We start from the raw sequence: 23,115 nt of genomic DNA, 5'->3' as shown, positions 1-23,115 counted from the left end.
CCACATGGCACACTCTGCAAAGCAGAAACTAACTCATCTTTGGGGCTTAAATTGTTCCACGGGACCGTTTTATGGATTGATTGACGATGCTGTACGAATAAATAACTTATACAAGTTGGTAACGAAAGGCAACAAAAGTAGAACTAGGATGTTTTTTTAAAATAAAGAAGCGAGTGTTTTAGATAGAAGAACACTGCGTAGAACATAAATGCACCAGAGAAGCTCTTAATAATAGTATCAAAGCTTCGTTGTTGCATGAATTTATCAAGTATTTCAGCTAATTTAGCCAATTATGTCAGATATAAAAATTCTCTACGTCTGTTCGTACAAGCAAGTGCATATAGTGGTGTGCAGAAGTGCATGAATTGTTTTCCCATTTTATGAGCTGAGGCTAAAGGGCTTCTAATTTTAATTTTAATTGGTTGATTGATTGGAGGTTATAGCCATAGTTTTCCGATGGTCTTGAAGGCGCTTCGAGTTTTGTTTTGTTTTAATCTCACTGCTTTAATTTGATTGGATGTTTCAGGTATATAATTCGAGATTTTAGCATCCTAGTGACACTAGGTCAAACAAGGATCAGACAAATTTCAGCTAAAACAGAAGGCTACAGGACTAGATTGAAACAATCGGAATATTCACCAAGGTTTTTAAGGCTGTTTTTTTTTAAAAAAAAATAGTGTTACTTTCAGCCTACATTCTGAAATTATGTAATGTTCCCTGCAACTCTATAACCATGTAATCATATGGAGATAAATTTGCTCAGATGAAGAAATGAAATGTTGTGGCAAATTGCAGTTTTGTTGAAATTTGTTCTATTCATCTATAGCGTTAAAGAACCATTTCGAAGGCTGCTGGTTTTTAAATCAAACAAAAAAGAGAGAAAAATAAAGAATTTTCTTAAATGATTTCGGCTCATCTCGTACGCGTCGGGAGAAAAGCACCAGATATTGTGAATCTTGGTACAGTTATTTTGATTAAGAGGGGTGAGGATTTTTTATTTTTATTTTCTAAAAGCCAGTTTGCTGAATTTATGCGAAGGAAAGAGACATGTGCTTAAAATAATGACACGTCTCATTATTAGAGCCTCATTTATTGTAATGATTTGCATAGGATTGCTGGTCCTTCATATTCCTGGGTATATACTGTACCAGTATCAGCATTTAAGTCCCGTGGGAACAGAACCATAAATTTGTGAATCTTTCATGACAGACTATTTTTTTTCTTGTCAAATTAGCCCTGGCTGCAAAATTCTTCTCCTAAAGAACATTACTCTCGCCATTTCAAGCAGTAAATGATATGTTTTCAGAAACCAGGGGGAAAAAATTCTTAACAAGTTTACTAGATTTTCTATCCAGTTACAGCTTGAATAACATAGTTTCGGCTTGAATAATATAGTTTTTGAGTTTATTATCCGTGTATAATTGAGGGTTCCAAAGAGAGGCATGTAGCGCGGCCAAGTTCATCCCCCCAGTCCCCCCCCCAAAATGCCTGTCATCCTTTTGATATCAGTCAACCCCATGACCACTTTCCCTTCGCTTGATAAAAGACGCTTTTAATGGGTGTCCCGATTTCTAAATGTCTACGAAGCTCAGTTTTGCAAAGACTGGTGCAGTCACGCCATGAAAGGAACTGGTTTGATTGTGTGCATGTGCGTGAGAGAAAGGGGGGGGGTGGAGAGGGAGGGAGGGAGAATGGGTGAAGAAAAAGCTTCTCTTGAGGAAGATTTTGGTTTTTTTTTCCAACCTTTTAAAATTCTTCCCCTCTGAGGATTCCTCTTGCAGAGTCTATCCCCTGAGCCCCTTTGCAGCCATTCCAACTATTCTCCTTTGAAAACCCAACCTAGAGATTCAAACTTAGGAAGACGACTTCTTCTTCTTCTTCTTCTTCTTCTTCTTCTTCTTCTTCTTCTTCTTCTTCTTCTTCTTCTTCTTCTTCTTCTTCTTCTTTTTCTCCTTCTCCTTCTCCTCCTCCTCCTCCTCTTCCTCTTCCTCTTCCTTTTCCTCCTCTTTCCCTTTCCCTCCCAATCCTCCCCTCTCTTCCTCCTCCCCTCCCCTCCCTCCCTCCCTCCCTCCCTCCCTTCCTTCCTTCCTTCCTTCCTTCCTTCCTTCCTTCCTTCCTTCCTTCCTTCCCTCCCTTATCTCCTCTTCAACTTCCCCTCTCCTTCCTCCCTTTTCCTTCTTTCTTTCTCCTTTTCCTTCCGTTTCCCTCTCTCCTTCCTTTTTCTGCTCCTCCCTCCTTCCTCCTTCCCTCCCTCCCTCCCTTTCCTCCCCCTTTCTCCCCTTCCACTTCCTCCCCCCCCGCCCCAGTTTTCCTTCTTCCTCCTTCTCCTCTCGCCTCCTTCCTCTGGCTTCCTTCTTTCCTCCCGCTTCCTCCGAAACCCAACTGGGGCTGTTGCCCGACGTGCCTGGCTGCCTGTCGGGGGGGCTTTGGGGCGGCAGGGGTTAACCATCTCGCTGCAGTGGGGGGAAAAAAGGGAACAACTCCGCCTCCCGCGTTCCCAGCACCTGGCGCTGTACAGACAGTTGCTGAGCGGCGGAGTCCAGAGAGCGGGGCTGGCGGAGGCGAGGAGGGGGAGAGAATGTGACAAGTGGCGGCTCTCACTGTTGCCTTGGGAGGCCTCCCGCACCTGTCTCGTGGCCAGGAGAAGGAGCTGTCGGAGCCGCCGAGCCAGCCAGGAGCCCACCTTCCTCCAGTTGGGCCAAGCCGGAGCGAGCGGGCGTGCAGAAGAAGAAGAAGAAGAAGGAGGAGGAGAAGGAGAAGGAGAAGAAGGAAAAAGAAGCGGGTTGCAGCAGGACTAGCCAGGGGAGGGGGGTTGCCTTTGATCCAAACGAGAGAGAGAAAGAGAGAGAGAGAAGAACAGAAAAAGAAAGATAGAAAGGAAGGAAGGAAGGAAGGAAAGAAGGAAAGAAAGAAAGAAGGGAAGGGACATGACTTCTTCATTCAAGCTGGATTTTCTGCCAGAGATGATGGTCGACAGCCGCCTCCTAGTTTCTGACAGAATGTAAGTACTTCGCCTTGATCTTCAGTGGGTCTAAAATGCCCGGACAGCCCCCCCCCCTTTTTTTTTTACCCCTCACGGGGGTCTTTCTTTCTTTCTTTCTTTCTTTCTTTCTTTCTTTCTTTCTTTCTTTCTTTCGGGGGGGAGAAGGGTTTCCCCTTATTTCTTCTCTTCTTTCTGGACGGGTCCGAGAAGCTTTCCTTGAGGAAACAAAAGCCTTTTATTTATTTTTTGCATTCGCCTTCCCGCTCCCCCCTCACCCCTCACCCCACCCCCTTCCCGCTTCGGCTCCTTCTGAGGAGGCCGGCAAGCGGCGGGGGTTTGCGGGGAAGGATTTATCCCACCCACCGACCCCTTTCCCTCGTCCCTGGCCAATGCTTTCCCGGTTTCCGACGCGCGTGTGGATGGGTGTGCAAGTGTGTGTCTGTTTGTCTCTCTGTGTGTGTGTGTGTGTGTGCGTGCGTGCGCGCGTGCATTTCCTCCCCCTTCTTCTCTCCCCCCCCTCCACCCCACCCCACCCCGGCTTTAACTACCCTCTCTCTCTCTCTCTCTCTCTCTTTCCCCAAAGCCCGTAAAACGTTTTGATCGGTAACGTATCTCTATCAGGAACGCTGCTTCTAAAGATAGCTGTGGATAGGTGGGGTGGAGGCAGAGGGAGAAGGCAGAGGAGGAAGAAGAAGGGTTTGGTGGGCAGAAGCGGAAGGGAGGAAGAGGAGATGGGGAAGAAAATAAGAATTTTGCAAAAGAAGGAAAGAAAAAGAAAGAAGAGAGAGAGAGAGAGAAGGAAAGAAAGAAAGGAAAGAAGGAAAGGAAGGAAGGAAGGAAGGAAGGAAGGAAGGAAAAGAAAGAAAGAAAGAAAGAAAGAAAGAAAGAAAGAAAGAAAGAAAGAAAGAAAGAAAGAAAGAAATTTTTAAAATGCACTCCAAATGCCTCTATGGAGAGCATCCCTTCAGCATCAAAATAAAATAAAATAAAATATATTTATTTGGTTCAGGGAGTGGTGGTGGTGCCAGTAATCAATCCAGATTCAGGAGGTGGTGGAGAAGAAAAATCCCCCAGCAAACAGTAAATTAGTCATGGAGATCAACTGCCTGCGAATGCCAAAAAAAAAAAAAGAACAAAAATGACCTGGTTTTATTTTTTCTTTTTGTGACAGTGTGGAAGAGAAATTAGACCAGGCAATTTGACCCCGTTCTTGATTCTGCAGAATGCAGAGTGTTAATTGTTAGGAAGGTGATTCCTGTTCCTGGGGAGGAGAAGGAATGGCAAGAAATGCTGCCTGCTGGAATTTGAAGGAGACAAACAAGCCTGGGTTAATTTCTCTCTCTCTCTCACACACACACCCCTTTTGTTGTTGTTGTTAATTTTAAAGTTTGATGCATCGGAGGCCAAGCACTGTTTCTTCTTCTTCTCAGAAGAAGAAAAAAGCCCTGTGTTTTAAAACCAAAAAGGAGAGAGAAAGAAAGAAGGAAAGAGAGAGAGAGAAGGAAGGAAGGAAGGAAGGAAGGAAGGAAGGAAGGAAGGAAGGAAGGAAGGAAAAAAGGAATGGAGGGAGGGAAGAAGGAAGGAAGGAAGAAGAAAAGGAATGGAGGGAGGGAGAGGACAGAAAGGAAAAAGGAAAAAAGGAAGGAAAGAGAAAAGGAAGGAGGGAGGGAGGGAGGAAAAGAAAGAGAAAAAGAAAGAAAGAAAGAAAAAACCATAAGCTTGTCCTGATACTACTTCTCCTCCTTTTCCTCCTTCTTCTCCTCCTCCTCCTCCTCCTCCTCCTTATTATTATTATTATTATTATAACAAAATTGAGTTCTTGGGCAGATATGCTTTGAGGAAAAAAATATGCTAAAGGGAGCAACACTGAATTAAACTTCGTGCATGGTCCTCAAAATGAGAGTTTGGTATTTTACTGCTTCTTCACATGATCTAGTCTCGGTCACATTATTAAATTCATTCAGAGTTACAACATCTTGATTCTCCGCCGCTGTGTGTCTTAACCCAGCCGTGGCCAACGGCTTTGCAAAAGCATTGGATTTCTTGTAGTTCAAAGAGTCTCGGAGAAGAGTTATTTCTGAAATAGCCATCTGTTTTAGCAGCTGCAGATTGCAAAGTTGTTAAAAGGGGGAGTAGGATAAGGGTGGGAGAGAGAAAATAATAACAGTGATCCTTTCTTTCAAATGCATTGTGGAAAACACACTTGTATCCTTGATTGGTCCCTTATGCTTTTCAGGGTCAGATAATCTTGCATTTAGGTTACTGAGTTTATTGGGATTTCTAGAATTGATGTTTTATGGGGACCAGATTCTCTGTATCGTTGGCTGGAGTTTTGACAGAGATGTCGGGTGTCATTATTTTTCATCCATGAACGAAAAATCAAAACTCCCAAGTTATAAATTATAACCCCATCCCTCGGGTTATGCAATCTTCTTTCTGGCTCTCAAGTTAGTCTTAAAAAAAAAAAGATAATGGCTAATAAACCTCACTGAAACCTGGTCCCTCTATAGTGGTTTATGGACAGCCAACTTCAATTTATGGAAATGCTTCCTGAATTGACCTAAAGCACCATGTTCTCCCCAAACCCGGTTTCCCAACTGGGTTGGTGGTGTTTGAAAGGGTTTCTTGAGGAACCAGTTATTTCAAAGCTGTTATTATGGTTGGTTACACAGTTAGCCAGATGTTTAGCCTGGATTTGGCTCTTTTGTTGCTATTATTATTATTATTATTATTATTATTATTATTATTATTATTATTATTATTATTATTATTGACTTGGTACACTTCATTCTATGCCGCTGGTTGAAAATAAGGCAAAGTTATATTTTGCACTGATAATGCTTTCCCTCTGTTTCTGTCCCACCCTGCGGTGAACAAACAGAAATTTTATTTGTGGCAATTCTTCTATCTTGTCCTTTTTTTGGAGCTGGGGGGGATGATCTTGTTATGTGATCTCATTGTAACTGAGAAATGGAATTTACTGAAGGAGCTGCAAAGATTAGTCCTTGTTTGGAACTGCCACCCAACAAGGATAATTAATGCAAATTGTTGGTATTAGCTAGGAAGGACTGGCAAAGGAACTTTGTGTGGCCCTTGAGTTGAAATTAGGTGTTGTGCACTGACTTGATTTGGTAAGCATGCCGGAAGGATGTGATGGCACCTAATTCCATCCAGGAAACCTTTGAAATCAACCATAACGATGATTGAAAATGTGTGCCGCCTGATTGCCCATGAAGAATTGTTACAATCATGTTCCTTTTCGATAGCCCATCGCAGATGCCCGCAGTGATACCCCAAACCGCACACACCAGATACCTCTTCCTGATATGGTGCTTGTTGGGTGAGCTGCCTGAAATGTTCAGGTTTTCTCGAGAAGGGCGCTATCTATTTGAATCATCCCGGGTGAGAATTCATACAAAGGGATAGAAGAGGAGACAGGAGCAAGAGTCCAAGGATTATGCTCTGCCTAGACGCTTAAGTTTATTTTATAAGCTGCACCACGGAATTTGATCTTTTGTGACAGGTCTAAATGTTTATTTTTTTAAAAAAAATAAAATAAAATCTAAACGATAACTAGAGATGGGCAGGAAAGGGTGGGATTGTGTTATGACCCTTTTGTACTGGTTTCCCACCGAGTTATATTTTAAACAGGATTTTGTTGCTGGGTGGTAATGCCTGTGTTTTCGTTGATGGCAGACAAATTCGGACCTATCAATGAAATCCTATCAGTTTGAAGTCCGTGCTATTTCTTTCAACCCTTTGAAACTTGATTTGCAAGCCCAGATTTTGGCAGAATTAAAAACCAAAGTCGGGTCTCCTCTTTATCATTTCCAGCAGGGTTAATAATATTCCAGTTGGGTACAGTTATGCAGGCTGCATAAGCAGTATTCATCAAACAAGGTTACTATGTTCTAATATTTGTTTTTTGGGGGGGCTTCGGGTGCTAATTCTAAAGGTATATGTGGGTTTAGTTGTGTGTTGTTGTTTTTTCCAGAAGTAGCTACTGCCACAGTCTGGGCAAAATAAGCAGGACAAGGAAGTCTAGAGGTTCAGTCTTGTGCAATACCAGTTGTAGAAAAGGCCAGCCATCAAGGAGGTCATGAAGAAGTGGAATTCTCAATTATATGGTTCAAAATGCTTGCTCTCTGTTGGCATCATGGCCAGATATCCTCAAACCTGTATCTGGTTAGAAGCACTGTCCAACCTTATCTTTGGAGGTTTGTAGAGTCAGGTTCTTCTACTTCCATCACTGGAAGGACACCAGAGATGACAATTCCATCCCTCCTGGTGCCACTGATTTCTTTAGCGGCATAATCCATTCACAGGAGTAGAACAGGTCAACGTAACCTCAGAATTGCCTTCATTGTTTCTACCGTTGCTTCCAATCAACCTGGCCGAGTCACCTCAATTTAAAGAGACACAGTCTTTTGCTACTTGGAGGGATGGGGAAAAAAAAACACCTATATGTACCAATTGTGTGTGTGCCTGTGGTGCTTCTTTCTTTGTTAGCCTGGCTCAACCAAAAATAGCTTGGAAAAAAGTAGATGAAGCCACTACGTTGTTGCAAAAACATCAGGGGAGCGGAAGAAGGAACAATCTACAAATAGATATAGCCAGAGGTCTCAGGTATGCCATCCAAAGGTGTTTTCAAGATGGAGAATGGTTGTTGGAGTACCTTACTCAGTGGATGCCTTGTAGATTAGATACAGATTAACAGAATTGGAAGGGACCTTGTAGGTCATCTAGTCCAGCCCCCCGCCCAAGCAGGAGACCCTACGCTATTTCCGACAGATGGCAGTCCAGTCTCTTCTTGAAAGCTTCCAGTGATGAAGCTCCCACAACTTCTGAAGGCAACTTCTGTTCCATGGGTTGATTGCTCTCACTGTTGGAAAATTCCTCATTTACAGAGGTATCGAATTACTTCTTGCATCCAGGGACAAACATTGCCTGTCTCTTTTATTTATTGCAAAGAACCAAAGAGACAGATAATGTCTTTGTTTAGTGTCCCATTGATCTTAAAGATGACTATGTTGTCTTAAGCAAACTCCCTTAAATCAGATAAGTGGCTACATCTGGTAATTTATTTCTTTACACAAAGGCTACTTTTTATATTTACCTTTACAGGTCCACAAACATGCTTATTTATAGGGAAGAATGTGTCATTTTGGTTGAAATAACTAAAAAAAGCACCATTATGTACCTGCCACATCCATGGCTGGTTCTGGATGAGATTGATTGTCGTCTGCGTTTATAACCACTGTGTTATCGATTTTGAGAAATGGCAACCTTGATAACCGACTTGGGTATTTGGACAAGATTTACTATTGGAGACCAAAGGCTCCAACCTCTTTCCATCACCATTACCACTACCAACATCTCAAAACCAATCAATCGTTGGCAAATGGGATGGAGTTTTCTGCTTCAGTGGTTCAGAATTGCAGTTATCGAAGTTGAATATTGCATCAGAGAATATCATGAGGCTTTTGAGATACCCCTGGAAAAAAACGCCACGGGTCCTTCATTGAAATGAGTCTTTGAATTTCCTTGCCTTATCTCGAGATGGATCAGATTCCTCCTTTCTTTTTCATCCATACCCTAATCCTAATTACACAGCGGTCGACAATGTATTTGTGGAGATGGTGCATTTTCCTCTTACAATATTAGTTGGACTAGAAGAGTGAATTTATCTCTATAGGACACGATTGTCTGCAAAGCATATTTCTTGAGGGGGAAAATCTGCTAGAAATTCCTTTGGAGCAAAACCTTTGTAGGTTTCCTGCAAAGCTGAATTGTTCAAGTGTATATAAAAATAGTAAATGGCCAAACAGGTATTGCAAAAAAGCTTCGATAATCCCTACATACACACACACACACACACACACACACACAAACCCTCTCTCTAGTGCCTACTGCTTGAAAGAAAGCATGTCCCTTGTTATCCGCTATTGTTTGATTGCTGGTTTCTTATCGCATGTATGTTCGTATTTCAGCAGACAGTTCTATCATTGATCTGGGTAGCTGTATCTTTTCAAATTGTTACACATAAATTGTGAGTTAATCGCATCCGTTTCCTTTATCACCCATTGATGCAAATCACGAGAAAGAAGGATATATATATATGGAAATTAAAAGTTTCACAACCGATTAGGTATGTCATGATAGGGAGGTAGGGAGGGAGGTAGGAGAAAGAAAGAAAGAAAGAAAGAAAGAAAGAAAGAAAGAAAGAAAGAAAGAAAGAAAGAAAGAAAGAAAGAAAGAAAGAAAGAAAGAAAGGATAGATAGGATAGATGAGACAGGATAGACAGACACAGATAACAGAGAGAGATAGGATAGATAGATAGGATAAATTAGGATAGATAGATAGGATAAATTAGGATAGATAGATAGATAGATCTAGATCTGTCTAGATAGATAGATAGATACTGATGACAACAGAACTTTCATCCTTTTCCTGTTCTTATAATTGTTATATAATAAGGTCCACAGTGTTGATTTTATTTGGAATAATTACTACATTTGCAGGAGGTTATTATTAATAATCATTAGTATTATTGATAATGGTGCTGTCACTGTAATTATGCCTGTGAATCTCAGCATAATAAATAATTAAATCAAATGAGCCACTGACTTATAAACAAATAGGAAGAAGGGAGAAAACATATGAGATTAGAGGAAATTGAAGGATCTTTTATTTTTGTAAAAAAAACAACACATGTAATATTTTGTTAGCAATGGAATTGTATTGTTTTTACAGCATAACTGTTTCCAGCGATTAAATTCACGCCATCTTGCTATCATCTTGTTTTTCGCTTGTTTCCCTTTCTCCAAATTAAACCTTAAGGACTCACAGAGTTTATTTATTTTAATTTTTCAAAAAAAAAATGTTTTAAATGTTCTAAATATTTCAAAGTGGGATGCAGCATTTTATCTAATAGCCTGGTATTTTATGGTCGATTTTATGGAGGCAATTAAGGGCCATAATTAATCCTCAATGTGCTCTAAATAGATAAATAAATAAATAGAAGTGCCAGAATGCCAGAATGGAGAATAGAATGTAAGTAACTCTTTAAGAATTCATGCAACGTGAGGAACGTACCGTATAGCTCTGAAAACTGATCTTCTAGATATTGCAACAGGAAATTGATGCATCATCAAATAGGTATATATCATACCAAAAATCCGTGAATCTGTTCTGAATTTGTATGCTTCCCTTTTGGTTTTGATCTGATCTGGTTATTCCTTTTTCTTGTGTTTCTGTATCATAGATTTGGGAATGGGGTGGTGGAAGTGAGGTGGGAACATTGTAATGAGAATAGAATGGAATGGGAGGGGAGAGGAGAGAACAGGAAGAGAGAAGAGAGAAGAGAAGGGAAGAGAAAATTAGAATAGAATAGAATAGAATAGAATAGAATAGAATAGAATAGAATTCTTTATTGGCCAAGTGTGATTGGATGCACAAGGAATTTGTCTCTGGTGCATAAGTCCTCAGTGTATATATAACCAACAAAGCGATAAATCATAAGATCCAGTCTTAAATCATAAGATACAACCAATGAAGTGATAGTCATAAGATACCAATAGGAGTAGGTAATAATAGGCAGTGTAGATAGTTAGGTAATGAGAAGGATAATAGTAATACAGCCCTACTACATGGGTAAATATTCTTAGGCATAAGACAGTGCTGTAGGAAGTTGGTGTTCAGTAAAGTGATGGCACAAGGGGAAAAAACTGTCTTTGTGTCTAGTTGTGATGGCTTGCAGTGTTCCCCGTAGCAGCATCCAGAGGGGAGATGTTAAAACAGTTTATGTCCAGGATGTGAGGGGTCTATAGATATTTTCACAGCCTTTTTTCTGGCTCGTGCAAGTCCCCAATGGAAGGCAGGCTGGTTGCAATTGTTTTTTTTTTTCCCTGCAGTCTTAATACCCGTTGTAGTCTGTGCCTGTCCCATTTGGTTGCTGTACCAAACCAAACAGTCAGAGAGGTACAGATGACAGACTCAATAATTCCTCTGCAGAATTGTATCAGCAGCACCTTGAGATCATACAATTGTCTAAAATGCTTGAGGTAAGGATGAGGTATCTGTACGGAAAATAAAAACTAATTAGAAGCACAACACTTGGCCCAGTGAAGCAATTGCGGGATGATTATTCTCATTTTGGAATTGTGTCTTTAATTGCTTCAGCCACAATTCCCAAGATCAGTACTGGATAGAGGGAAAACACTGTATTTTATGTAAGACGTTGAAGCTTTTGAGCAGAAAGATCACAGTGAAGGACGTCGTTCAGTGGATTTGCAATGGTTTTACTCCCCAAATCCTTGCTATTTCCAGGCTGAGCTGAGAAAGACCTGTCCTGAAGTCCTGTAGAGGCAGTCCTTGACTTACAACAGCTCATTTAGTGACCGTTTGAAATTACAACGGCACTGAAAATAGTGGCTTAAGACTTACAAATGTTTTGGCATCCCCAAATCCACGGTCGTATAATAAAAATTTGGATGTTTGGCCACTGACTCATATTTATGACAGTTTGCAGTGTCCTGGGGTCATTGCAACCTTCTGAGAAGCAAAGTCAATGGGGGAAGCTGGATTCACTTAATGACCGTGTTACGAATTTAACAACTGCAGCAATTCACTTAACAGCGGTGGCAAGAAAGGTCATAAAAGGGGGCAAAATTCACTTAACAAATGTCTCGCTGAACAACAGAAATTTTGGGATCAGTTGTGGTCATAAGCTGAGGACTGCCTGCAGTCGTGGGCTGCAACCAGTTCTGTGAGCGCGCACTTTGCGCAGCATTCAAAATACAGCCATTTGAAGCTCAGCTGCTTACCTTCTAGGGCAGCCCCGGTAAGCAGAACAGCTGATTTGCGGAAATCAGTTGTGCCGTGCGAATCGACTGAGTCAGAAAGAAGGAAATATAGGACAGGATAGGGTGGGGGCGAGTGGGTGAGGCTAGATGATGGTTGGAACTACCGGTTCAGTAGAACCAGTCCAAACCAGCTACACCCCACACATGAACTTTTTAATCAATCTGTTGCAATACTCCTAGAATACAAAATACACTTATTTTTATTTTTATTGATTTATTTTATTTACTTATTTGGGATCGTGAGCGTTTCCATAACTCTCAATTTCTCAGAACTTTGATGAACAAAACTTTATAAACTCGATGCATATTAAAATACTCAGCCTTAAAATGGATTTTCTCACATCGGGGATATTTCGAGAGCTGAGAACTATGCCAGAACATTTGCGATGTGTGAAAGCTGGTGGGCACCGAAGTTTCTGCTTGGATTTATTTGTTTATTTATTTGGTCAAAGTGTTTAACACCGGGGATTAAAATTGCATTTCATCTGTCTGCACCCAAAGTTACGATGACTCTTCAGTATTTCTCAAAAATGTCAGATGAACAATTCTAACCTTGATGGGCCAAGGCTACATTTAAGTAACAACGACTTTTTTATATACAGGGAGTTCTCTGCTTTCGACCACCATTGAGCCCAAAATTTCTAAATTGCTAAAGGAAACCTTTGTTAAGTGAGTTTTGCTCCATTTTACAACCTTCTCACAGTTGTTAAATGAATGATCGCAGTTGTTAAGTTAGGGTCGTTAAGAGAATCTGGCTTGCCCATTAACTTTGCACTTGCCAGCGGGGGGGGTGTCACCAAAGGAGATCGCAACCGTCATAAATATGAGTCAGTGGCCAAGCATCTGAATTTTGATGACCTGGACGTGGGGATGCCCCAACATGTGAAAAACAGTCCTAAGTCACTTTTTTCAGGGCCGTTGTAACCAGGGCTGGGCATCTAAAATTTTAGCAAAGGGTTCTCTGCCCAGTTGCGGGGTGGGCGTGGCCATGTTGGGTGTGGCCTAGTCGGTCTCCTGTACCACGGTGTGTGTGGGGGGGTATTTTTGCCCTATCCAGACTCAGGAGGCTTTCCTTGCGCCTCCGGGACAGTGAAAACAGCCTCCCCAGGCTCCGAAGGCTTTCTGGAAGCCAGAAACAGGCCCATTTCTGGCCTTCCCGAACTTCCGGGAGGCCCATTTTTTGCCGTCCCCGAGCCTCTGCGCGCACCCTGCGCTTACCTGCATCCAAAACAGGCCGCGTGGGGACTCCTGGGAGGGGAGGGGCAGGATGGGCGGGGCCAGCCAGGTGTGGGATTTGGTGGGTTCTCCAAACTGTGCAGAATCTTAGCTAGGCGCTCTCCCGAACCACTGCGGACCCCTAGCAGCCCGCCCCTGGTTGTAACTTCGAACTGTTGTAAGTTGAGGACTATCTGTATTCCTCGAAAATCTCAGACGGACAATCCTAAACTTGGTGGGCCACGACAAGCCAACATTTAAGAAACGAAGAGACTTTGAGGTAATCTTTAGCCCCATATTTTATTTAGAGTGAATGAGGTTGGGAGTTGTTTCCGTTATCAACCTCTCTGGTTGGTTTTCGAGATAACGTATGGTCCCTTCCCCTCCCCCGCCCTCCCCAAATCTCCTAAAGCCCAATATGTTATTCCATCTGGAAGATTCAAATTGACAGTTGATTTCATTGCAAAAACATGTTTCTATCCTTCCTTGCCAGCACTTCCCTTTTGTTCACAGCTTGATGCCCTTCAGATAATAACATTAAAATGATAACAGAAGTAATGTGATTGCTTGGTATTTAAAACACCATTAAAAAGCAGCCTGTGTTTTATGTCCCCCTCCCAATCATGCTATATATTCTAATGTAAGGAGGAGGAATTTATAAACCTCCTGAACGATGTTGCTTCCTAGCAGTCCCTGCTAATAAATTTCTGGTGGCTGTCTGTAGAGATTCTTGGTCATCCAGGTCCTGGTTGTCCCAAAGGTGCTTTTTTTTCCAAGAGGCAACTGGACTTTCTGGTTTTTCTTTGAAGAGGTTTCGCTTCTCATCCAAGAGGCTTCTTCAGCTCTGACTGGATGGCGAAGGATAGAAGGATTGATACTCCTTGCAGACAGCTGGTCATTTGCATCCTTTTAGAGCAGGGGTGTCAAAATCAATTTCATTGAGGGCCACATCAGGGTTGTGGTTGACTTCAGGGGGATGGGTGGGCATGGCCGACTAAGTGAGCATGGCCAACTGGGTGGGCGTGGCCAACTGGGTGGGCATGGTCAACTGGGTGGGCGTGGCCAGCTTGACGCCACTCCCCAAACTGCTAGCATGTTTCCTCTTCAGACTGGGTAGACTGTGCCGAAGCTACGTTGGCTTGGTCTTTCCTCAGTTGCTCAGTTGTACAAGGAAGGATGGGAAGCCCTAGAAAGCTCTTCTTTGTAACCATGACCTATACAAGTGCCTGTGAGAACTTTCCTCTTAGTTGCTGTTTTTATTAAAAATATTTCGATGTGATATATAAGCACATTCTTTTTGGAGAAATCATGTCGTCGTTCAATTGCTGAGTCATGTCCGATTCTTTGTGGTTCCATAGAGAGGGCCCCGTGTCCTCCACTGACTTCCAGAGTTTGCCCAAATTCACATTTGTTGCATGGATGACACTATCTAACCATCTCATCCTCTGCTGTCCTCCTCCTCCTCTTTTTGCCTTCCATCTTTCCCAACATCGAGGCCTTTTCCAAGGAGTCTTCTCAATGGGTGGCCAAAGTATTTGAGCTTCAGCTTCAGGATCTGTCCTTCCAAAGGACAGCCAGGATTGATTGCCTTTAGGATCGACTGGTTGGATCTCCTTGCAGTCCAAGGGACTTTCAAAAGCATCTGGGGTTTTTTTTTGGCACTCAGTGGAAAAATGATAAGCGTCTTGATTATAGATTTTGTGGTAATCGTATCCAACAGTTTATACTCCTGACCCAACTGTGGTTAATGGTCCCTTGTTAAACAGCAAGTATTTGGAGGCGGTGCCTTTGTTTTTCCTCACCCCAGCTATAAATTGCTCCAGAATATTAAGTGAAATCTTGAAAGCACTGACTCTAGCCCTTTGTATTGGGTGAATGCTTAGGACCGACAAGCCTGGCCTTGAAAAATAATTACGGAAAATATGACTTGTTGATAGGCAAATACAGGGAATTTGATTTTCCCAGTTGCCGTGTATTTCCAAAGATTTATTGCTCCGTAGGGTAAAAATGGTTTGAAAAACAAAATATGCTCTCAAGCAAAACGGCTTAGAAATGTTTTCTTTCCCTTCTCCCTTCCTTACTTCCCAGTGCTCCCCCCCACCTTAAAATGATTTTTAAAATGTCTTAAAAGCAGAAAGCAGATATAAAAGACACGAAGCAGTCACACGTCCTGCAAATGGCATCTTATCTCCTGTTTCCTAGTGCCCATTTTAATGTGGGGTTACTTCTTCGTCACCATCATTAACTGTGAATTCTTGCTAAAAGAAGGCAGTCGCTAAATGAAGCTACTTGTACCTTCCTTGTAAGCATCTCAGGATAAAGGAAGCTGGAAGGAATTTTAAAAGGATAAAAGTAGCTGAAAGAGATTTGTTATCCATCTTGTGCTTTGTAAAAAAAAAAGTGTAAGCTACTCCAATCCCATTTTTTAAAGAAAAGAAATGATTTCACTTGTGGATTGCATTCATTCTATTGTGGTTGTATAATGAGTGGAACCAATTGCCAACTTCCCCCCAAAAGGATGAAACAGGAGGTCAGCAGATATAGTACTAGATAATGGGACACCTTGAAGGCAATTTATAGCTATGCAGCAGCTTAATTTTGTTTAGCTTGATTTTTTTTTTATTGTTCGCTCTCCAGGCAGTTTGCCAATATTCCCGTATACAATAAAATTTCTCAGTTGAGTTGTGTGGTTTTTTCAAAAAAGAACTTTTTTTCCAAGGTCTTAGGGACTGACCAATAAACACAGCGTTCAGCGGTATATCCATTGTGTAGGAATTGCAGAAAAGCTGCTTTGGAGATGCACAATAGGGTTGGATTACACATAATCAAAAATAAACAAATAAATGTTCACCTGAGATTTTAAAGAGCTATTTCGGGACGGGGCAGATGAAGATGGAGAGGGAAAAAAATCTTGAGCAGTTGCTATGGGTAACTGGTTTTTTTCTTCCTCCTTCCTAGCCTTTGCACTGTCAGATTTGAAGCAGTACACCTCTTTTAGGCCTAATCCTTTTTGAGATGAGTTGCTATAGGGATTAATAAAGTGATGGCATCTTCTATGAGTTTCATAACTCTGCCTTATAAGAACTTTGAACTTCCTCCCCTAAGACTGAAATTCTTCTTGAGATAACGGATAAGGAAAGCCATGGGTTGCCAAGCATCGCCATAAGCAGTAGGAACCTACCCCTATCCTCAAGAGCTATCATTTCCCAGAATACAGAATAAAAGAGAGCTGGAAGGGACCTTGGAGGTCTTCTAGTCCAACCCCCTGTACCATTTCAGGTAAATGATTGTCCAGTCTCTTCTTGAAAGCCTTCAATGGTGGACCACCCACAACTTCGGAAGGCAAGTTGTTCTATTGTTGGACTGCTGTCATGATTGAGAATTTCTCCTTAGTTCTGGGTTGCTTCTCTCTTTGGTTAGTTTCCATCCATTATTTCTCATCTTCCCTTTTGATGCTTTGGGAAATAGTTCGACCCCTCTTCTTTGTAGGAGCCCCGTAAATATCGGAGCATGCTATCATGTCTCCCTCATTGCTTCTTTTCATTAGACTAGAAATGTTCAATTCCTGTAACTGTTCTTTTATATGTTTTAGCCTCCGGTCCCCCTATCTTGGTTGCTCTTCTCTGCACTCTTTCCAGAGGGTCAATATCATTTTTATATTGTGGCAACCAGAACTTGATGCGATATTCCAAGTGTGGCCTTACCAAGGCTTGTGGAGTGATACTAGAACTAAATGTGATCTTGGTTCTGTCCCTCCGTTAATGCAGACTAGAACTGTGTTGGCTCATTTGGCAGCGGCTGCACACGGCCGGTTCATTTTTAAGTGATTGACCATTAAGGACTCCCAAGATCCCTCTCACAGTTGCTGGCAGTAAGCCCAGTTTCAATCTAAAGCCGGGCTGTCAAACTCCTGGTCCAAACGCCTCATGTATCATGTGCTGGCCACGCCCACACAAGAGGTGGTATTCAGCAGGTTCTGCAGAACCAGTAGCGGAAATTTTGAGTCATTCACAGAATCAACAAATCCCACCTCTGACTAGCCCTTCCCCATCTATGCTCCGCCTCCCATTGAGTCCCAGCTGATCGGCTGGGTCTTCTTTGGTTGCCCTGCACCGGAGAACAGAGCTGGAAAGCAGGTTAGTGGGGTTGGGGAGGAATGGGGATTTTGCAGTATCCTTCCCCCGGGAGTGGGGAGGAAATGGGGATTTTGCAGTAATTCTTCCCCTGCCACGTCCACCAAGCCACGCCCATCAAGCCATGAAAAATTTTGAATCCCACAACTGCTAGCAGCGCTGAGGCATTGCAGTTGTGGTTTCAGCCAAGGGCACTTCATTTGTCCAAAACGGACCCAGGTAATTGAGAGTTATTAACTGGAAGCAAAGGTGGAGTGATATTTGGAAATCTGCAAAAAAAAAATAAAAAAAAAATACCAGGGCTGTTTTTCTCCTGATTTTCCTAACAGCTATATACCGGAAGCTGTATGCCTGCTAATGCTTGCTTTCGGATTTTTATGAACGAGGTTTGCTGCCTGAATCAACTCAGCTTTATTCACACCATGAATAGATTTCAGGAACGAGCCGGAGATATTTTTGGAATCTCAGCTGGAACCTCTTGATAAGTCACATTCTGTTCTAGAATTTTCTCTGGAAAATTTTTGGAGACAGAAGAGCCAGGCAGGGGGAAAAAAAATATCAGAAATTGGGAACGGGATTTTGCCAAGGTAGCAGAGACCCGGTCCTGCCAGGAGTGGTTATCTCCACACAACCAGCAAGCTCCTTTCTGACCATTATTGCCCAAATATCTTGCAATGCCACATTGACATTGCAAAATTGAGAAGAAGAAAAAAATAGTGTGTGTTTATATCTCTGCAGGTAGAACAGGTAATTCCGATCCTCTTTAGATATTCAATAGGTGCTTGCAAACTGAGATTGGGAAAACCAGCTGCTGCTCGTAGTGAAAGAGATACACCTGGGAGGCAGGTGAATTACAGGTAGTCTTCAATTTACCAACCATTTGAGCCGAGGTGGTGCAGTGATTACAATGCAGTATTGCAGGCTAACTCTGCCAATTGCCAGCAGTTCGATCCTGACCGGCTCAAGGTTGACTCAGCCTTCTGTCCTTCCAAAGTTGCTAAAATGAGGATCCAGATTGTTGGGGGCAATAGACTGACTCTGTAAACTGCTTAGAGAGGGCTGGAAAGTACTGTGAAGTGATATGTAAGTCTTAAAGTGCTGTTGCTATTGCAGGCAAACTCTGCCAACTGCCAGGAGTTCGATTCTGACTGACTCAAGGTTGACTCAGCCTTCCATCCTTCCAAGGTGGGTAAAATGAGGATCTAGATTGTTGGGAGAAATATGCTGACTCTGTAAACTGCTTAGAGTGGGCTGTAAAGCTCTGTAAAGTGGTATATAAGTGCTATTGCTATTTGTTTAGAAACCATGCAAAGTTGCAAAGATACTGAAAAAAGGGACTTACAACCAGTCCTCACGCTTATGACCGTCGTAGCATCCTCACAGTATGTAATTAAAACTTCAGCGCCTGGTAACTGACATGTGCTTAAGACAGTCCGGTAGCACCTTGCAGCTACGTGATCACCCTTTGTAACCTACCCAGCTAGCTTCCTCCAAAACTCAATCCAGATTCGTTTAACAGCTGTGTGATTCACTTAACAACTGCGGTAATTCTCTTAAACAACCATGGCAAAACAAAACATTGTAAAATCAGTTGTGATTCACGTAACAACCGTCTTGCTTAGCAACCAGATATGTTCTGGTCCCAACTGCGGTCATAAGTCAAAAACTGCCTGCAGGTAATTGGTTCCTTTGCACGGGAGACACAGCTAGCTGATTGACTTCATGCAGGAAACAAGCCTTATTTTTAGTGGAAGCTATGTATGACATCATTCCTTATCCAAATTCAAAAACAGGGGGATCAGGCCAAATGAACAGAAGCTGAGGTTTGTCACTTCTGTAGCCTCGCAGGAACTGGCTTGTAGTGTGACTCTCTTCTTGGCAGGAAAGAAACTCTACTTTTTTTATAAAAAAAAAAAAACCCTGCCTTGAATAGGTGAACGAAGATGCAAAACGTTGGAGCTGGATAATCCAAGCCCAGTCAAAATGTCATCGCCGAATAGTTTTCAGATGCGTCTAGAAGATGACACTTGCATCCCACACCATTTCCTCCCCCACTCCTTAGAGAGGGTGGCTATTTAAAATAGAGACAATCCCCATGTGATTCTCTTCCTACCCCAATTATTTGCAACCACAAAGAGGGCTTTGTTCCGCAATCCTGATTTCTAAGGGGTGATTCATAGGGGAGCCTCTGTGTTGATGAAGCTGCTAAGGAATTGCAACAGCCAAACAGATCTGGCACAGCAACCCAAAGGGAGAAGGCATTCAGTGAAACTCTTAATCCATGCATCTGTTCTAGGGCCGAAGCCAGGGCTTAGTATAGTGAGATGCCTTGTTGAGGTCTTTTGGTAATGCTGACATTTTCCTAAATTACAGGATAACAGAGTTGGAAGGGGTCTTGGAGGTCTTCTAGTCCAACCCCTTGCTCAAGCAGGAGGCCCTATACCATTTCAGACAAATGGCTTGTCCAGTTCCTTCTTTAAAACCTCCAGTTATGGAGCACACACAACTTTTGGAGGCAAGCTATTCTACCGGTTAATTGTTCTAACTGTCAGGAAATTTCTCCTTAGTCCTAGGTTGGTCCTTTCCTTGATTAGTTTCCATTGCTTCTTGTCCTGCTGTGGAGAATAGGTTATTTCTCTCTTCGTTGTGGCAGTTCCTCAAATACTGGAACGCTGCTATCATGTCACCCCCTAGTCCTTCTTTACTTCTAAGTTATTTTTAGAGCACAATAGAAACCACTTTTGATTGATCCAAAATGTTTTAGCAGTAGCACTTTACCAACCTCAGATGGGTGGAAAGTTGAGTCAATCTTGAGCCAGTCAGCATCAAACTCCTGGCAGTGGGCAGAGTTTGCCTGCAATAAGCAAGAGCACTTAAGACTTACCTGTCGTTTCACCGTGCTTTACAGCTTTTTCCAAGCAGTTTTACAGATTCAGCCTATTGCCCCCCACCCCCCCCAATGATCTGGATCCTCATTTTATTGACCTTGGAAGGATGGAAGGAAGGCAGAGTCAATCAGGATCGAATTTCCTTCAGAGGTGACAGCATCAGCATCAGAATAGATTTTGCTTCACTGCTAGGCATTATTGGAGTTACTTGGAATGATGTTGATAATGAGGACAATGGTGATATATCGTATGCTAGCATATGGCATGTCAACATTTGCTAACAACTAGGTGATTGCAAAGAAATACAACCATCTGTCGGAAATGGTGTAGGGTCTCCTGCTTGGGTTGGGGGGTTGGACTAGATGACCTACAAGGTCCCTTCCAACTCTGTTAGTCTGTATTTGTATCAATCTTTCCATCCTCCCCCCACTCCAAAATCTGGTCAAAACCTATCCTTCCATTTCCCCACCACCCAGTCTCAACTGTCAGTACCTACCCTTCCATCTCCCAGCCGTCACAACTGATGAAGCTTCATGGATGAGAAGTGAAACATTTTATTCCTCTTCCTCGAGGAACAAACACTCCAGTTGCCTTTTGAAAAAACACCTTTGGGACAACTGTAACCCAGATGGCTGAAATTCTCCACAAACGCATCATCCAGGGGTTGTTGTTAACTCTTAGCAGCTACATAGATTTACTTCCTGACAATCCATCTCTACCCTCCTGGTCTTTTACATTTTTATTTTATTTATTTTTTATTTTATTTATTTTGTCAACTGCTTACAAGATGCTAGGCATAAATATAAACATGAGTAAGAATATAGGAAATAGGTACGAATAAATGGGGACAATAGGACAGGGACTGTAGGCACGATGGTGCACTTATGCACATCTTCCAAGAGTAACTCTGTCCATCCGTTATTTCGAACCAACGTCCATCCATTAATTAAAATAATTAACCAGTGGAATGACTTGCCTCCAGAAGTTGCAGGTGCTCCAACCGTGGAGGTTTCTAAGAAGAAATTGGACAACCATCTGTCTAAAACGAACCGGTAGCTCCGAGGATCAGCTATGAGTGAACTGGTTCGTTCCAACGATCAGCTGTTGGGCCCTCCCACCTGCCCTGGCTCTAGTCTGTACTTTATATCCTGGGTTTCAAACTCAGCTGATTCGTACGGCACAACAGATTTATTTATTTGTTTGTTTGTTTGTTTGTTTACTTACTTATTTGACTTATATTGCCGCCTATTCGCCCAGGGCAACTCAAGGTGGCTTACACAATGTAAAATCATATTTAAAACAAAAAATAAAAACAAAAACAATAAGAACTAACAAAAAGAATCAAATAAATTAGTAAAGTACAATAGAACAAAATTTGGGGAAAAAAAAAAAACTAACACCCACCCCCGACCCCGACGCACAGCTGGTCACACTAGCCATTTGATGGGTTCCATTCCTCTCTGGGTTCCCCAGGCCCGCTGGCAAAACCAGGTCTTCAGTGCCTTCCGGAAGAGTTTTAGTGAGGGAGCCATTCTAATCTCTGGGGGAATGATGTTCCAGAGAGATGGAGCCACCATAGAGAAGGCCCTTCTTCTAGGTCCCACCAGGTGTATCCCGCTACGGGCTGGGATCCACAGCATTCCCTGCCTCCTCGTTCTAATTGGTCAGGTAGATGTCACTGGTAAAGAGATGTTTCCTTAGATAACCTGGACCCAAGCCGTGAAGGGCTTTAAAGGTGACAACCAGCACCTTGAATTGCACCCGGAAGCAAATTGGTAGCCAATGCAGCTCCTGCAGGAGAGGTGATACTTTGCACACCAGGGTCTGCATAAAACCATGCGGGTCACTGCATTTTGCACCATCTGGAGCTTCCGGATGCTCTTCAAGGGCAGCCCCATGTAGAGCACGTTGCAATAATCAAGACAGGAAGTGACCAGGACATGAGTGATTATGAGTAGGGGCCGCTGATCCAGGAAAGGGTGTAACTGGTGCACAACCCGCAGTTGCGTAAAGGCCCTCCTGACCACAACCATCACCTGCTCTTCAAACAAGAATCATGAGTCCAGGAGAACCCCCAGATTACACACAGGGTCTGTTTGGGGTACTGCCACCCCATCCAAGACTAAAGGTGGTAATTCTCCCTGAACAAACGAACCCAGACCGAGAACCACTCAGTCTTGCATGGGTTTAGTTTCAACCCGATTGCCGCGCGTCACACAAGAGATTGCTGGAGAAGGTCAGTAGCAAACGCTCTGCATGGACGCAAAGCACATGCTCACTGGACTGGTTGTTATACCCGTTGAATCGCACCCCTGTAACAGACCCCCTTGCGTGTCTGAAAGTACATCTCTTCCCCCCTCATTTTTACAGTCTACGAAACTAGGGAGGGTCTTTTTTGAGATGTTTGCTACACCCACATTCCTTCTGCAGGCTCAGCTGCCACTCGTCTGATCATTGTCTAGTCTGTAGTTCTTCTTCTGGTCTCCCAAGGTCATTCTCACATACCATTAGGCCAGAGAGCTCAGTCTTCACGTAATGTGACCAAAATAAGATAATTTGAGCCTGGTCATTTATCCCAGTGTAGAAATCTTACCTTTCCTTTCTCATTCTAATTTAAGATATATTCCATTTATATTAAGCTGAACTCTGTCTCCTACACTACTCGAAGGAGATCAAATGTACACATTAAAAAAATCTCCTTTTCAAACATATATATTTGAAGTCCTTTCCTTCCCACGCTCCGTTATTGAAATAAATGATATTCCGTTCTTGAGCTTAGCTTTTCGGGCCATGCAATGAACTTTCTCTATATTTCAAGAATGAAACTGGATTCTTTTGCCATTTTAATTAGCGTGACTGAAAGAGTTTTCCATTTGATGGATGGGTAATGTCATCAATAGCTCTGAGTCATACTTCCAGGATTAAAAACCATATGATTTTCCATATTTTGTTCTTGAGAAGTTCCTTTTAGCATCTGGCTTGGAGAAGCAGGATGTTGGATGAGTTAGGCCAGAGGTTGGGAACGAAGGCT

General features: G+C 42.6%; 1 protein-coding gene across 27 annotated transcripts in view; it reads left to right on the top strand.

Moving 5' to 3' along the window:
- CELF2 (CUGBP Elav-like family member 2) overlaps nt 1-23,115 on the top strand; it is a 555,045-nt gene that overhangs the window by 241,343 nt on the left and 290,587 nt on the right. For 7 of the 27 annotated variants that reach the window (XM_087935303.1, XM_087935285.1, XM_026707089.2 and 4 more), the window contains exon 1: nt 2,536-3,001. The exons of 15 other annotated variants lie outside the window; for them this stretch is intronic. In XM_087935303.1, the coding sequence (XP_087791429.1) occupies nt 2,928-3,001 (74 nt within the window). In that variant the 5' untranslated portion in view covers nt 2,536-2,927. Of the gene's footprint in view, nt 1-2,493; nt 3,002-23,115 lie in introns of those variants that run through there. 5 more of the 27 variants (XM_087935287.1, XM_026707264.2, XM_087935286.1 and 2 more) reach the window with 5 other exon arrangements.

The sequence above is a fragment of the Pseudonaja textilis genome, chromosome 5 (genome assembly GCF_049901715.1).
Source record: "Pseudonaja textilis isolate UNSWEBS1 chromosome 5, rPseTex1.2, whole genome shotgun sequence".
Classification (NCBI taxonomy): domain Eukaryota; kingdom Metazoa; phylum Chordata; class Lepidosauria; order Squamata; family Elapidae; genus Pseudonaja; species Pseudonaja textilis.
Note: the sequence above shows the minus strand (reverse complement) of the source record. Positions and strands in the feature narration are given on the sequence as shown.